Source organism: Plectropomus leopardus, chromosome 1 (assembly GCF_008729295.1).
Source record: "Plectropomus leopardus isolate mb chromosome 1, YSFRI_Pleo_2.0, whole genome shotgun sequence".
Taxonomy (NCBI): domain Eukaryota; kingdom Metazoa; phylum Chordata; class Actinopteri; order Perciformes; family Serranidae; genus Plectropomus; species Plectropomus leopardus.
The window spans coordinates 40,043,626-40,060,943 of NC_056463.1; the positions used below are offsets into that span (position 1 = coordinate 40,043,626).

The window sequence follows — 17,318 nt, forward strand, 5'->3', positions numbered from 1 at the left end:
TCTCTCTTTCAAACTTAGTGCAGACTAACTTGGAATAATGTTATAGCACTGCTTAGGTGATGGAGGGTTATTAGTGACAGCGAACCATTGACTCTCGTGGGTTATGGTGCTGAAATTACCACATTCACCCGGGTGTTGTGTTTCCATCAATGCAGATTGGAGCTGGAGGCGATAAAAACCTGGGACTACTTCAGAGTCATTTTGCCCTGGGTGTGAATGCCAAATGTTAGCAGGTGTTAGTGGGATTTTTGTGCAGTGGAAATGAGGCTTTATTACAGTGTGTGACTAGACAACTCTTGTCAGGACATCTCCTTGCTTTGATTCAATACAAAAAAACAAAAAAAACGAATAGTTAACACAAAAAGCTGTCACTGTGTGTGCGTGTGTGTGTGTCTCACCATCATTAATAATAGCAGTCAGCATGTTGCCCTTCTTCTTGCTGGCATGTCGGTCATATGACAAACACTGCAGGTCTCGGAAGCTGGGTGCCCCCTTAGGACAGGGAGGATTTTCACAGGCCTTGTGTTCAACATTGGCTTTCTGACAGTGTCGACCTCCAGGACCAGGCCTGCACGCACACGCACACACACACACACACACACACACACACACACACAAGCAGAGTATAATATGCACACTCTAGACAGAGGCTAGCATGTGTGTGTGTGTGTGTGTGTGTGTGTGTGAGCACTGCTATCTAACAAGGTTAAATGCAAGATGTGTTTGAGCAGGTATAATCATGGTAGTTCAAGCAGGTCAGAGCTATTAACAGTTTTTATACACACTGCACAGAATTCTGACATACGTATATTTTATTACGAACAGACCTTTTTAGCAGACTTAAACATATAAGAATTAAATTTCTAGTTGTTGCATGCTTCTATAGAAGCTAATCAGAGTGTTGCATGAGTTTGCGCATCAGTTTAGTTGGAGGATTTTTTAGCGAGGTGCCTCTCTGCAGTTTAGCACTCAGCTGGAACTTCTTTAAGCTGGAGAAACATCAAGCCTTGGTTGATGCACATGTTTGTGTTACCAATATGAATTAATTATATCACACAAATACACAGAGATCCAATTTCTCACTGGGAATATGCCCAGTTTAATTGAAAGGTAATCACACGATTGTAAAATGCTGAGTGTGAAAGCATCACGGTAAACTCGGCAGCAAAATCTGTCTGTAAGTCACACTCTTAAAAGCAAAAAATATTTTAAACTCCATAAGTTGTCAGTTAATTTAACAGCAGGAGATATACATACCTCATGTGAACATAAAAACTTTTTTTTGCAATAAAGTTTTTTCAAAATTGATGTTTCAATTTGTGCAATTTGAAGGTTAATGGAGATCTGCCTTGTAAGACTGATGTGTAAAAAACATGAATAACTGCTAAGGTCACAGCATGAACAGAGGACATTGACAGCACATGGACAGACTAGACAGTGCAGCACAGCACAAGAGAAGCACAGCCAGCAGTTGTGAAGTTAGGCTGCATTTACACCAACATGAAAACATTAGCACTCCCATTCACGTAACTGCGGGTAGTGCATGAAGGTTGAGATGGTGGGGTTGCAGAAGGTACAACCCCCCCCAAAAAAAACAACAAAAAAAACACAGCAACCCATAACAAAATGTTGAAAAAGATGTGACATTTTGAGCAATGCAGCTTTATATCATGCTGCGGTGGCCAATTATGTAACCACCAATTTGAGCAGAAAGATGACCACAGTTCAAGGGAACAAGGGAATCTCTTTGCATCCTTTCATACTACAGTAAGTAAAAGAAATAAAGTATGTAGTAACAGCCCATGTGTACTATCCTACAAGGGGGCCAACATAATTAAACTTACAGAAGACATATACTCAGTTAATGAGATGGGAAAATTGGCTTTCTCTCCACTCCCCAACAAATGGGTCAGTTTTGTGACAATCGCTCATTATCATAGCAATCTATATTCCAAATTTAGCCAACACAGGCACTGCCCTGCTCCTGTCACATCTCTGCTAAGACCTGAACTCCTCACAGACCCGTAATCCTGACACTGCACTCGTTGCAGCTGGAGACTTCAATCAGGCAGACTTTAAGAAGGCTATGTTTCACTGCAATCAACATATTGACTGCCCTGCAAGGGGAATAAGGACACTGGACCACTGAGTGACCATGATGCCATCTTGTTCAGATCAATGTATATAAACACTACAGTTCATGTCCCCAGTGACGTGAGCAGTCAGGAAATGATCAGGCCAGTCAGAAGCTGCCCAGTTCCACGACACCATAATCAACCTCACTGATGACCTTCATGAACTCACCGAGTCTGTGCTGACTCTAATCTGTAAAACAACATGGGCAACTATGACAAGAACCTCAGTTAACCAACATCATTTTTCTTGTGCTGCACTCAAACGCCTAACACAAGTTTTTGAACCTTTGAACCCTGAGCACATTGGTTTGATTTCTTTCAACAGGGGGGGGGGGGGGGGGGAAACCGAAAAGGAGGAACAACTGGCAAAAACTGTTGCAAGAAATGAAAAGGCCTACCTGAAAGAGGTAGAGGACCTACTGCTGAGCATCAGCAAAACTAAGGAGGTGATAGTGAAGAAGATGCTGTTGCTAACTGGCACCTACAGAGTGTGAGCACAAGCAACAGAATTCTGCTGCAGGTCACTTGTCTTTAACAACAAGGATTTTCTAAAACTTACATCCAAAACCTTTGTGGGGACAGCCTTTTTATCACAGTGTGGGATACTTGAACAAACAAACACAGACAGACATGTGACATACGGAGGGTTGTCGCATTTCCTCTGTCTGAACTGGACTCCAGTTCCGCAGGTCCTACTGCACATGCTCCACTGGCTCCATGGACTCCAGTCACCGTCCACATGCTCAGGGATGGGAGTCTTACTGACACACTCACCCGCCCTGCACCACTGACACAAACACACACGAAAATTACGTCAAATACACACAATCACCATAATCTTCATTTAGGGAAGTCAATAGGCATCTTGAATGATAAAATGTTTTCTGAGAGAGGTAAAGATGAGTCAGTGACTGTACATTAAGACTGATGGCATGACAACTCCCCAAAAGTGAAACCAAAACATACTGTGCTGGTGGCTCGCTATTATTTAAGTATAAGAAATAAACTCCACCTTCTCAGTGTTAGTGGATGGGACATGGGCCAAACTAAGAATTTTCTAACATTTTTTTCCAAGGATGGTTGCTGTCAATTAAGATAGTCTTGTAGGTCATAAGGTGAAGAGAGAGTGGAGTGATTCTCATTCTATAACGTAGGTTCTACTTTTTAAATGTGCTTTTGCATCCACAACACCCTTATGGACTTTGTGTTTAAGATTCTCTGCAAAATATCCTGTTTTTCTGTCAATATCCATAAATGCAAATAATTGTGAACTTCAACTGGAAGTACTGCCATGGGGTTGTATGCCTCCGTGCACCAGTCAAGTTGCACTTACAGTTTTATATCCATGTCTGTAAAAAAAGAGATGCTTCACACACATCTTCCCCCTGACAGCAAAACAATTCTCCACAATCAGTTTCAAGATTAGTGTCACCAATTTAGTATCTGACCAAATGCCTCTTCCTCTGTTCCTGAGATATGACTTTTAAAAATGGCCAGAAAAGTGTTTTTGCATAACATATGATGTCACAGTTGACCTTTGACCTCTTGGATAGAAAATGTCAGAACTTCATCATTTTATTCTATTAGACATTTGTCTGACATTTGAGTGCAGGAATTCCTGAGTTATGGCCAAAGAAAGTTTAGAAGGGTCACAGTGAACTTGAAGTTTGACCTTGGCCCACCAGATTCTAATCAGTTCATTCTTGAGTCCAAGTGGACATTTATGCCAAATTTGAGGAAACTCCCTCATGGCTATCTTCAGATATTGCCTTCACAAAAATGAGACAGATGCAAGGTCCTGGTAACCTTGGCCTTTGACTGACAAAATCGCATTAACTCATCTTTGAGTCCAAGTGGATCTTTGTGTCAAATTTGAAGAAATTCCCTCAAGATGTTCTCGAGACATCACATTCACAAGACTGGAAAAAATGCAAGGTCAGCTTAACCATGGCCTTTACTCACCAAAATCTAATCAGTCCATCCTAAAGTTCTCTCAAACATCAGTGCCGAATTTGAAGAAATTCCCTCCAAGTGTTTTTGAGATAATGCTTTAACAAGAATTAGACAAATGCAAGGCCACCATGACCTTGACTTTAGACTATCGACATCTTATCTTATTAAGTCCGCCCCAACATTTCTTGCCTAATTTGAGCAAATTCTTTCAAGAATGAGGGACAAGAATGAGACAGATGAGGTCACAGTGATCTTGACCTTTGACCATCAAAATCTAATGAATTCATCCTTAAGTCCAAGTGAATGTTTCTGCTAAATTCCAAGAAATTCCCTTAATGCGTCATTGATATATGATATTCAAAAGAATGGATCGAACAGATGGCCAAACAGAAATCATAATGCCTAATAACATAATAAAAAAGGAGATCTTATGCTGCTGCTTTTGCTTGACATTTAATATACATTAATCTCAGCATCAAAAAGTATCTCCCAAACTGACCATTTAAACCTAAATGTCGGAATAAGGTTTTGGTTAGAGTTTTAGTTAACTCAAGTGTTTAGACCATCAGATATGGCAAACGTGTGCAAAATATGCTTGAAATTCAGTGACTGACATCAAGCAAAATTAGACGTGGTAAAATTTTGCCATAATTTTGTTTAAACACTAATCTGGAAATGATGAAACATGAACATTTTTTATTTTCTCGTGCAAAACCATAAGGTGTTTTTGATTAAGTAAAAATGTTTCAGTGCCCCATGTTGTGCAATGGCATTGAAATCAGCTTCATTTTATGGCCCATACTTCTATTCCACTGATAAATGTTTAAGTGTTCATTTTTCTGAAAAGTTTGTTTTGTCGATGATTAAAAAAGGAGCAAGACATCATATCTGACAGCTGTGTGTGTCAGTTGATGTGCTTGCTATAAAAGGGCAGTATCTGAGACATTTTGGGTTCAATGTTGTGAAGTGGGAGGACGTGGAGACATGTAGTCCATCTTTATATACAGATGTGAGTATTTGTGCATGTGGTAAGCACAGTGTGTGAGTGAGGCAGTCATACCTTGTCTGCTCCACACTCAGTTCCATCCAGAGGAGGATCCAGTTTGGTCTTGCATGATGTATCTCCTTCTACTAAACACCACAGGCCGGCACACATCAGGTGCTGATACAAACACATACACATGCAGAATTCTCACATAAATTGTGGTTTTCTCAAGACAAATTTAGCACCAGTTAAATTTATTCTTAAATTCCACTAGTACAACAGTCATGTCATACTCACCACTGTGCTGCTCTCAGTTTTCCTCATTTACAAATTCATGCTATTCATGCTTTGTCTTTGTTGTCTTTGGATCATGAAATAGAACTCAACACTACTTGCTGATGTTTCACATTAAAAGGGATCACTACCTGTCACTTGAGAATGCAGCCAGACAGAACCTTCCGCGTGCGCATGAAATGCTGGACAGCATCAGGTAATAAAGCTGCTGGTAACCACGTAATATAAGGTGTATGTTTTTGTTCTACACCTTACCATGTGGCTCCTTTTCTTAAACCTGACCATTCATGACTTTGTTGCCTAATTCCAATGCTTTGCATCACTCACTAATGCTCACATCACCATCCTACTCTCTTTTGTAGTGTTCTCAGTTCTGACAGAAAATGCAGCGTTACCTAGAACATACTTCACCTTTCATCATCTGACTGGCAGCTCCAGACTACATTTTTGATGACATCACAAATTTGAGTTTTCACACTCTTGTTTTTGGACTTTGGAGAGAGTTGCTTGTCTTTACCTTTTTTTTCTTAATGGGTGTACTTCCCCTTTAAATGCTGACTGTGTTTGGCTTGAAGACTCTGTTTACATAAATGACACTGATCAGCCCCCCAAGTCACCTTTCCACAATACTTCTGTCTGAGCGCAGATGCAGAACTTTAACTCTTTGAAACCTGAGCAAACGGGCTTGATTTCTTTCAAAAAGATGGAAAGCAGGCCCCAAAGATTAGCAAGAAATTGAAATTGAATTGAAATTAGCAAAAAACAAAAAAAAAGAATAGTAAAAGAATAAAACCCTGAAATGACACCAATAAAAGTGCTACAATTAAATCAAAATAATATAAAGTAATTATGATGAATACATTTTTCTGAACGCAGCACAAGAGCGCTGATGTTGGTCAAGGTTTCAAAGGGTTAAGATGGAGGAAGTTTCACTTCAGCAGCGGCCATGTTTAGGATCTTTGTGTCCAGACGGTAGAAGCTCCTCCTGAGCCTCTCAGTGCCGCTGGTGTAACTGGTGCCTTCTTCCTGACCTCAACAGGGTGATTGGGATCTTTCATGATTCTCCTGGTCTTACTCTTCACTCACACATATCACACTAATCACTTAAAATATTTAAGATGAGTGGTGAGGAGGCTTCTACACAGAGCACAACATCTCATCAGTGAGGAGGATAGAGAGGAAGGAGGTCCAGGGGGTACTCAACGGATACAAGGAGAGGATGTTGAAAATCCCACCACAGCTTCAAATCAGAACGGACTCAAGTCAAGAGAGGCCACCAGAAGCATCCCAGTGGGACACCTTTTCATGGCTATACTGTCAGAACATCTAACCAAAGTCAAGTCACAATCAGTCAGCGCTTACGACAAAGGCAGGACCACCAAGGCAGGATGTTTCATTTTATATGTTATATTTCAACCCCAAATCCAAAAAAAGTTGGGACATTGTACAAAAGGTAAATAAAAACAGAACACAACGAATTGCAAATCCTTTTTGATGTGAATTCAGTTGAACACAGTCCAAAGAAGGGATAGTTAATGTTCAAACTGATAAACTTGTGTTTCTTTGTAAATATACACCCATTCTGAATTTCATGCCTGAAACACATTTCAGAAAAGTTGGGGAGCAACAGGAGCAACAAAAGACTGAACATTGCGCAATGCTCAAAAATACCTGCTTGTATCATTGACAGGTAAACAGATTAACTGGTAAAAGAGGTTTAAAAGGGGCATCCTCAAAAGGCGCAGTTGTTCACAAGCAAGCGTGGTCACTATGTGAAAAACTGCACAGGCAAACAGTCTAACAGTTTACAAACCACCTCTCTTAAAAAAAGACTTGTGAAAAACTGAGGGATTTCACTATCTACAATCCATAATATCATCAAAAGATTAAGAGGAATTAGGACTTCCGGGTTGATGGCGAGCTGAGCGGACGCGTGGAGCAGAGCTCCCGAGTATAGTTCGTTTTATCTTAATAATTACGCCAATAAAGTGACCACGACGTCGCGCCAACGACCTTATTAGATTAGTCTTTCATTCAAGATGTCGGAAGGAAACAAAAAAGAGAGGCCGGCTACGAGAAGCACCGAGGCAGCGGCGGCTGCGGCGGAGCAGCAGCTAACGTTAGCCTCGTTGGTAACTGAGCTCGAGAAATCCCGGAGTAACATCACGGAAGCAATAACAACAGCGCTCGTGCCGATTCAGACAACACTGGAAGCCGTAAAACGCCAGGTTGAATCGTTTGAGGCTCGTTTTGCCGAGGCGGAGGGCGCACTTTCAGACCACAGTGACCGGATCACCACGCTGGAAACTTCCATGGAGGAGCTGCAAGCCACTGTGCGGGTCCTTGCCAAGGAAAATGAAGGACTAAAAGATGCATTGGATGGATATGAAAATAGGCAGAGGCGCATGAACTTGAGGGTCCTCGGTGTTCCCGAGGATAGCGAGCGGGGACAGTGTCCCCTGAAATTTATGTCCGAGCTTCTGGTGAAACTGCTGAACGACGAAAGCTTTACAAAACCCCCGGAGTTGGAGAGATGTCACAGAGCCCTGATGGCCAAGCCGAGCGCCGACGCGCGTCCATGACCATTCATCCTATGCTTTCATCGCTACCAGGAGAGGGAACGGGTGCTCCAGCTGGCGATAAAGAGACGCCAACTCTCCTACGGGGGTAAGAAAATCCTCATCTTCCCCGTCTTTAGTGCCCGGCTGGTGGTCAAGCGTAGCGCCTATAAGAAGGTGAAAGCACAGCTGCACGACAAGGATATCAAGTTCAGCCTGCGATACCCTGCAACGCTCGTGGTGTACTTCAATGGGTCTCGACACTCGTTCAGCTCCGCTGGGGCGGCGGAGGCCTTTTTTAATCAACACCTCGGCCCAGATGTTGGAGTCCGATCTGGTTCTGACCGCTGAAGAATGTACGATCACCATGGCAACTGAACACCATAAGAGCCTGCTCTTTGATCTGACCTCTCTATGGTATGGCGCTGCAGTACACCTGTCCATTTAGGTTTTGTACAACATTGGTAGCTCTTAGTTTATTTCACCTTATTTATTTATTTATTTTATTTTCTACCAGACTCTTACTCACATGGACAATACAATAAGTGCCTTATTCTCAGAACTGATTTAAAAGAAACTTATTTAGGATGTGAGACTTTTTGCCAATGTTTTTGTTTTGTGTGTTACTTTATTCCCCATGTTGGAAAGGCACTTAATACACAGTATTATTCTGGTTCAATATGTTATTGGCCACTTAGCCTTTTATTTCAATTTATTTTACTCCGTGGTCCGTTGGATATTTTTGGCGTTATATGTTAAGATGTTAAGCTCGGGAGCTTTTACTAGGTAAGGTAGATAGCTCAATGAGGGTTACAAGGAAGTTATGTGTATATCACAGAAGGGTGGGGTGGGGTGGGGGGCACACAGGCATGTTATACTATCACATATCAGGATTACATTTCATTCTGATCAGGGGTTACTTGTATGGCTAAATACACTATACTATCCCTCAATGTTAGGGGATTAAATTCACCATTTAAGCGCTCAAAAGTTTTAGAATTATTGAAAAGGAAAAATGTTGATGTTGCTCTCCTATCTGAGACTCATCTAGAACCGCCTGATGTCCGTCGTATGCAGAACAAACACTACAGAGAAGTAGCCTCCTCAGGGGATGGATCTAAGACCAAAGGGGTTATGATTCTAATGAAACGTAAACTAAATTTGGCAATTGATAAAATTAGTTGCAATAATTCAGGGAGATTGGCTTATTGTGGGGCTTCTGTCCAAGGGAAAAAAATAGCCTTTGCAAGTATATACGCGCCCACAACCTTTGACCCGTCGTATTTTCCCTGGTTAACTAAAGAGTTACTGTGTCTCTCTAATTACTCACTTATTGTAGGATCAGACATGAATAAATTTTTTGATTGCAGTTTAGATAGATCTATTCCATCCATTACGCGTTCACAAGCCTTATCCTCTGACGCTTTAAAGAACTTTGCTAAGGACAATAATTTGGTGGATATCTGGAGGATTCAGAATCCTACGGCTAGAGATTACACATATTTCTCCCCATATCATAAAATGTTCTCAAGAATAGACTATATCTTAGCCACTCCAAACCTGATCCCAACTGTAGATGAAGTTGTATTTCTACCTCGTAATATATCGGATAATAATACAATAATAACCTCATTTAATCTAGTTTTCCTGCAAGGCAACCCTTCCAGGTGGAGGTTTAATACAACCCTTCTTAAAAATGAAAAATACATTTCACAAGTTAAAACCAATTTGGTAGAATTTATTAATATTAACAAAGATTCAGTCTCGGATTTCGCAATTGTATGGTCAGCGATCAAGGGTTTTCTGCGCCACAATGCGATTGGTTTTCCATCTCATGTTAAAAAATGCAGATTGCAAAAGATTTCCCAATTGGAACAGGTTTGCAGTAATTTAGAGAGAGAGCTTAAGGACAACTATAGGGATGAAGTGGAAACAAGGCTTAAGTCAGCGAGGGCAGAGCTAGATGATATACTTATGCAGAGGGGTGAATTTATGATGCACATCACTAAATATAGATATTATACTGACAGCAGTAAACCGAGTCGTCTTCTTGCTTTAACATTGAAACGGCAAGAAAATCAATTCAACATCCCATGTATTAACTGCCCGGTGAAGGGACCGGTCACCAAAACAGCCGACGTTAATAATGCGTTTAAGTCATTTTTCGAGAATCTATACTCCTCAGAGGACAAACTTTCACCGGAATCTTTCAATTCATTTTTTGAGAAGCTGAGCCTACCAACGCTGTCTGACAATGAATCTAAGGAATTGGATGCCCCAATAACTTTAGATGAACTACACAGAGCAGCTAAATTAACCAATAGGGGGCGCTCCCCAGGAATTGATGGGATCCCTGCTGAGCTATATCTAGAACTATGGGATATTATAGGTCCGATTTGGTTAGACACTATTAATTCCGCTATAAGAAAGGGATATTTCCACAAAGATCTTAACACAGCACTTATCTCAGTGCTTCATAAACCTGGCAAGGACCCCCAGAACTGTGCAAGTTACCGCCCTATATCGCTAATTAACACAGATATCAAAATTTACTCCAAAGTTATTGCTAGGCGTCTGGACAAAGTCACAGGAAAGTTAATCAATCCGGATCAAACTGGCTTCCTTAAAGGACAGTTAGCATCAGACAATGTTCGCCGACTTTTACACATCATAGCTGATGCCCAAAAGACAGGCTTGCCAGGCGGACTTCTATTTCTTGATGCGGAAAAAGCGTTCGATCGTTTGGAATGGGGTTACCTGTGGAAAGTCTTGGAAAAATTTAATTTCGGCCCAACCTTCATTAAAATAATTCAAGTGTTATACTCTAATCCTTCTGCTAGGGTTGTCACAGCTGGGCAGCTTTTTAGTATAAGTCGCGGTTCTAGACAGGGCTGCCCCGCATCTCCTGCCATTTTCAATTTATCGCTGGAACCGCTAGCCCAACACATACGACAAAGCACATTAGTTGCTCCAATTCAAATTGGCCCCACACCACACTCCATTTCAATGTATGCAGACGATACACTTGTTTACCTCTCCAACCTACAACAGTCTCTCCCAAATGTGCTGAAAATCATAGAACATTTTGGTATACTTTCTGGTTATAAGATTAACTATTCAAAGTCCATCCTACTGTTGCTGAACACAGATCTGAAGAAATTAAAAATCCAATCCTGCATTCCAGTGGCGCAGAGAGCCGTATATTTAGGTATAGAAATCAGCCCCTGTATCCAGACAATAGCGAAAAATAATTACTCTTCCATTCTGGGAAAAATTGAAGATGACCTTGAGAGATGGGCAGCACTTCCTTCATCAATGCCTGCCCGCGTAGCTATAGTCAAAATGAATGTGCTCCCACGCATAAACTTTATAAGTTCTATGCTCCCTTTACCAACCCCAGTGGGGTTTTGGCCAGAAACTTGACTCAAGGCTTAAAAAGTTCATTTGGAATGGGAAAAAACCTCGCATCAAATGGTCAACATTACAACGAGATAAATCCCAGGGTGGATGGGCTTGCCCTAGCTTTAAGTTATATCATTGGGCGTTTGTGCTACGTTCCTTGAAACACTGGTTTGATGCAGACGTAGCTTCCCCCTGGAAGACTTTAGAACAGGAGCTGGTTCGTCCTCTAAGACTTCAGGATGTGGCTTTCTCTGGACTTAAACATAAGAAATGTTATTCTCAATTTGGCCCAATAATATCATACGTAATACAAACTATGCAGAATGTAGAGAAATATATGGGTTTTAAATCAAAATGGCATAAACACTCCCCCATTTCTCATAACGCCAATTTATTAACGGGTGGTGAACCATTTATTTCACAATTATGGGCTCAACATGGCATTTGGACATTGGGGGATATCTCGGGCCAAAACACAATTCTGGATTTTCCTGACCTAATGTCCCGTTTCGGTATCCCAAGAAACTCACAGTTCCTCTATTTTAGAGTAAGGTCAGCGCTTAACTCGCTCAGGGTTCCTTGGGGGGTTGATTTGGGGACTCACCCTTTAATATCACTGATGGAGAAAGCATCCCATAAGAAAACTGTTTCTTATATTTATAATAATCTCCTATCATACATCCCTGCAGAATCCCCTGAACGCAGATCTTGGGAAGCGGATATACATCTAGGAGCAGGGACCATTGATTGGGATACTGTGTGGGAAAATGTCTTTCGGTCATCTAAAAATCCAAATCATCAATTAATCCATTACAAAATTTGTCACAGGACCTACTTAACACCACGTAAAAGACATATAATGGGCTTAGCTCCCAATCCTGACTGTACATTCTGTAATCAGGGCGTTATTGGTACATTGATACATGTCCTATGGGAGTGTCCAGATGTACAAAGGTTTTGGGTTAAAGTTGTGGATAGGGCGTCTGGTCTGATAGGGAGGAAACTCCCACTGGATCCGGCACTTCTTCTCTTAAATGATGACTCCAGGTTCAAGATTGCTGAGGTAAAAACGTAAACTTTGGTTGGCAGGCATGACTGCAGCAAAAAAAATTATAGTCTCAAGGTGGCTCCCGCCACATCAGTTATCAATAAAACACTGGCTACAAGCTCTCCTCGAGGTGATCTACCTGGAGTGGTCATCAGCTCGCATCAATAATTCTAAGCCACAAACGCTACAGATGTGGAAAAGAGCTGCAGAGGATGTTAAAACTTTATTGTCATGACCCCTGAGGTCCATCTGCATTATGCTGTATGTTTGTAATCCTATACATCACATTGTCCTATTTGATTGTTTTGATTTTGACTCTGTAAAAATGTATGACTGTGTGTCTCTGGGGAGGGGAAGGAGTCAGGGGAGGAGAGAGAGATGTGGGGGTGTTCTATGTGTTCAGTGGGGGCAAGAGGAAGGGAAGAGGGAAGAGGGGGTAAAGGGCGGAGGGATGGGGTTTCTGTGTGTTCCAGGGGGAGGGACTGTTGTATGTATTCAATGTTTATGTTTGTTCCTGTTTTATTAATGTCTAAAATCAATAAAAGTTGATTATAAAAAAAAAAGATTAAGAGGAGTTAGGATAAATCTCTTCACATAAGGGACAAGGTCAAAATCCAAAACTGATTGGCCATGACCTTTGACCTGTCAGACAGCACTGCATTAAATACTGACATGATTGCATAAAGGAGCACTTTTGAAAACCATTGTCAGTAAACACAGTTCATCGTTGCATCTACAAATGCAAGTTCAGACTCTACCATGCAAATCTCTGTCATCTTTGTAATGTTGAAAAGGATTTGCAAATCATTGCATTCTGTTTTGTCTTGGAATCAGGGTTTTAATATAACCTTGTTATATCCTTGGACTTAATATGTCCCTGCCTTTTTATTTAGAATAACTATTTTCTTACACATTCTAAATATAGGTTGATTTCCTGTTTTTAGGGTTGGTTAAATATGCAATAAACATGTTATGAAAACGGAATTAGGTGACATTTAAAATACTAGGACAAAAAGAGTATGTTGTACCTCCATGTCATTACAGAAAGTGGCATTGGTCCCAAATAGGATCTGGCACTGTTCGTCCACACTGTAGTGCATGCCTGGCAGCTTGGGAGGGAGCCGGACCTGGTAACGCCTCCTGGGGTCTGTGTGCAGTAGGCAGGCGCTGGCTTTGGACCTGTTTGAACGACACAGAATAGAAGGATCCATAACATGTTTACCTGTGAAGATTTGAACAATGTTCGTTGTTATTTTGAAAAACAGATGTAGATTACTATTAATGGTGTCTTTTACCCTTTGGAGTCTCAGGGTACTGTGGTCATTTTGGCATGCTTTGACAGTAAGTAGTATTTTCAAAGTCACATGACTTTTTTGGATTTTGCCCCTTTGTCACATATAAACCAATTTGTGATTGATGTAACTTTCACCTGTCACAGCCTACCTGTCAGTCTGTCATTGTCTGTTGCTGCTGACAACAGACTTGTTAGAGGAACTGCAGTCACCAAGCGAATTCTCGGTTGAAGGTGCTGGACAGACTTTATTTGTTTAGCAGATTTTTAAAAAAGTAAGTGGGATCTTTCTTAACCCTCAGCAATTGAGGTTCTTGACTCTTTTCCCAAACACATTTTTCTAAACGTGAACCATTTGGACACTCATTACTTTCAAGACAATCTAAGAACCTATGGGCTATCAGTCTGATGGTGATAAAGCCTTAGGGGGCGATGGCCAATATTTCTGGGGAACAGGTGTAGCCACCAGATATCTGGACTAAGATACCCATGTGCCAGTCATTTTGGCTAATCTCAAGAAACAGATATGTACATATGAATAAAGGTGCATTTTTTTTTTTTAAAAAACCTAACATAATGCTAGATTGTCATAAGGAAATAGCCAAAGGGTTGCAAGATTGCATTTTGGCCAATGCTTTCCACCTCTCCACATAATGTTTATCTGCTGCTCAAACCTGATTGGTCAATACTACTTGGACTACAGTTCTAAATAGTCAGGCTCCGTCATATCTTAGAGAGCTCGTGGTTCCCTATTATACTACCAGAACTCTGCTCTCTGAGAATGCAGGACTACTTGTGGTTCCTTTGTCTCCAAAAGTAGGATGAGCCAGAGACTCACCCCTAATTTCTACCAGATCCGTGTGCGGCCCGGCTCTGCTCCGTCACAGCAGACAGAGCAAATAGATTACACTCTAGTCTATGTGTTAATTCCCACCGGCTCTGCTGTGTTGCGGATCGATTCCATCTCAGCTCTGGCAGTCCAGAGGCTTGCGGATCGGATACGCAAGGCTCCAATTTTTGCCGGATGCTGGATCACTTTGCATAAATTCAGCCAAATATAACACAGAGGAGACAGGAAATCAGACAGTGACACAACATTAAAACATCCAATTACTTCTCAGAATAAAACACTCCGTGTTTATGTCTGATCATATTTCACTTAACTACATCAAAAAAACGTCAAAATGAGAAGATCCAGGCCTGTGTTAACAGGTCAGAGGTTTTCAGAGGTCACTACCGGCAACATGGCGAGGAGAAGTTAATTTGAGGTGGAAAACAACAAAATTATTTATGACACCACACATCCTTTTATAAGGACAACCATAGGGATGAAATAGTGTGAAACAACCTATTGGGAGTTATGGGAGTGAATATACTTGAATCCATGGAATGAATAGACTTATTACTTTTTCTTCTGTACCGATATAATGCGCGTGATTGTGTAATCATCGCAGGAACTCCTCGGTCTCGCCACTCCAGCTGCGCACTGCCGGACTCAAAACGCAACTGGTGGGAATTGACAGATGAGGGATCACGGAGCAAAACCGCAGCGGAGCCTTAACGCAATGCACATGCAAGCAGTGGAAATCCTGGGTCAATTATCATGATCCTCTTATGTGGAACCATCTTCCAGTGTCGGTCCAGGAGTAGACTTGAGGCTTTCCTTTTTGATAAAGCTTATAGTTAGGGCTGGCTCAGGCTTGCCTCGGACCAGCCCCTAGTTGGGCTGATAAAGACCTAGTCTGTTGGGGGACTTCCTATGATACACTGATCTCTCTCTCCTTCTCTCACTCTCTTTGTTTTCAAACATTCATGTCCTATTACTGTATATCATTAACTCGGCTTTTCCTCTGGCGTCTTTATCTCTCTTGTCTCATAGAGTTCTCGGATCATGGGTCATGGTTTTACTTACCCCTTGTCCTGCCCGATGCCAACTACTACTTATTAGTCATACTTCTGCTATTATTATACAAATATGATCATTACTGTCACATACGTACACTTCAGGATATGTATGTTACATACTCATATATCACATATTCATATTTCTACCACTATTATTAATGTCATTGTTGTTATTATCGGTGTTACTGTTGTTGCTGTGCATCTCTCTCTCTCTTTCTCTCCCTCTCTTTCTTTTTGTATCATTCTGTCATAATGATTGCTGTAATTCTCTAAGATGAAATAATTCCTTTGTTCAAACTCGCCAATTTGTACTGTGATGCTGTGATATGTAGCTTACATTGCTGCTATAGTTTGCAACCACATGTATTCATATTAATGAGCTTTTTGTATAAATCGTCCTTTTGGATGGCAGCAGTATTTTTTTTAATGAGACTTGCAGGTTTAGTCTATTGTTTGTTTTAATCTGAGGGATAATGAATGTAATGATATAATACAAACAAGTGAAATTATGGAAGTGATGAAATAAAGCAGAAGGATTTGTCTGTGATGGAAGGAAAGCAGAGACCTATGGTGAAATATGGTTAATGTAACGGCATGAGTGCATCTGGCTGTATCTCACCTCAGAAAGTTCTCCAAGTCATCACCACTGCAGGAGGACCAGGATAGGTCACTGGGGTTTCTTCCTTTCACCCATTCACCAGACATGATGTGGGAGTAACCAGTGCAGGTAGCATGGTCGTCATCGTGGCTCATTCCCATGCTGAGGACAATGGAAACAGACTTTGTGTCAAAGAGCAGAGATGTTGATTGGTTTACAGTGTCATTAGTCCCTGGGAGCCACTGATAGTCCTCTCAGTGGGTCAGTGCTCAGGGGTGTTTACAACAGTTCATCCAATTAAATCAGAGTAGGCCACTAGCTGGCCACACAGGTTATATAAAACTGCACTTCACTATTTGTTGGTTATAGGAGCAGTATGGACAGATATAAGAAGAGATGCTTGTTTGGATATCAGTGGGCAGAACCTTTGTTTTCATTTCCAAAACAATGTATTGGAGGTCTAATTTATCTGTCGCACTTCCTCCTCCTAATCTAATGGCAAGGGAGGTGTGTGTAGAGCCAACAGGCTGCTCAGCAGCAGACCCATGGATGTATTATAAAGGAAATCTGGATACAGCCATGAGGGCGGGGCCTTTTCCATTCCTATGAGAGCTGCTCATAGGCGCGGCAGAATAAGGTATTTTTCCAGGTGTAGAATTGTGTAAATTACCCGAATCTACTGGCCCATGGAGCATGCGTACTAGAGATTCACGGCAGCTGAGCACAGGATGATTTATATCTGGATAGAAATAGGAGTCATTTCGCAGGGGTTTTGAGTCTCACAAAAAATTATCCACTGATTTACAGATGTCCCTTTCCCGATGTATGTAAATGGGGAAAAGTCTCCCTCGGCCCGTGGGTATCACGTGACTGATCCAAACAGTGTAATTCAACTTCTGGCCATTATGTAAAATTTGCATCAGAGCCTGGCGCTCTTCCTGGGGGCTTGAACGGTGTAGCTCAGGATTGTGCTAAATACAAACCTGCCCATTTTTCAACTGTCCTATCAAATACTAAGGATTTGATTTTGATCCCTCTCGTAAATGTACATCTCTCAAATATTCAGTTTCACTAGGAAATCTGTCACAGTGCAGAGGCTAAAGACGCTCTCATGGCTCTGTTTGGAGAAGCAGTGGGGTAAGATGAAAC

General features: G+C 41.4%; 1 protein-coding gene across 2 annotated transcripts in view; it reads right to left on the reverse strand.

Moving 5' to 3' along the window:
* The window catches only part of adamts17 (ADAM metallopeptidase with thrombospondin type 1 motif, 17), a 143,782-nt gene that overhangs the window by 73,228 nt on the left and 53,236 nt on the right, over nucleotides 1–17,318 (reverse strand). For both annotated transcript variants that reach the window (XM_042485175.1, XM_042485184.1), the window contains exons 9-13: nucleotides 16,191–16,331; nucleotides 13,404–13,554; nucleotides 5,149–5,250; nucleotides 2,777–2,922; nucleotides 399–568 (exon numbers count right to left, since the gene is read on the reverse strand). In XM_042485175.1, the coding sequence (XP_042341109.1) occupies nucleotides 399–568; nucleotides 2,777–2,922; nucleotides 5,149–5,250; nucleotides 13,404–13,554; nucleotides 16,191–16,331 (710 nt within the window). The remainder of the gene's footprint in view (nucleotides 1–398; nucleotides 569–2,776; nucleotides 2,923–5,148; nucleotides 5,251–13,403; nucleotides 13,555–16,190; nucleotides 16,332–17,318) is intronic.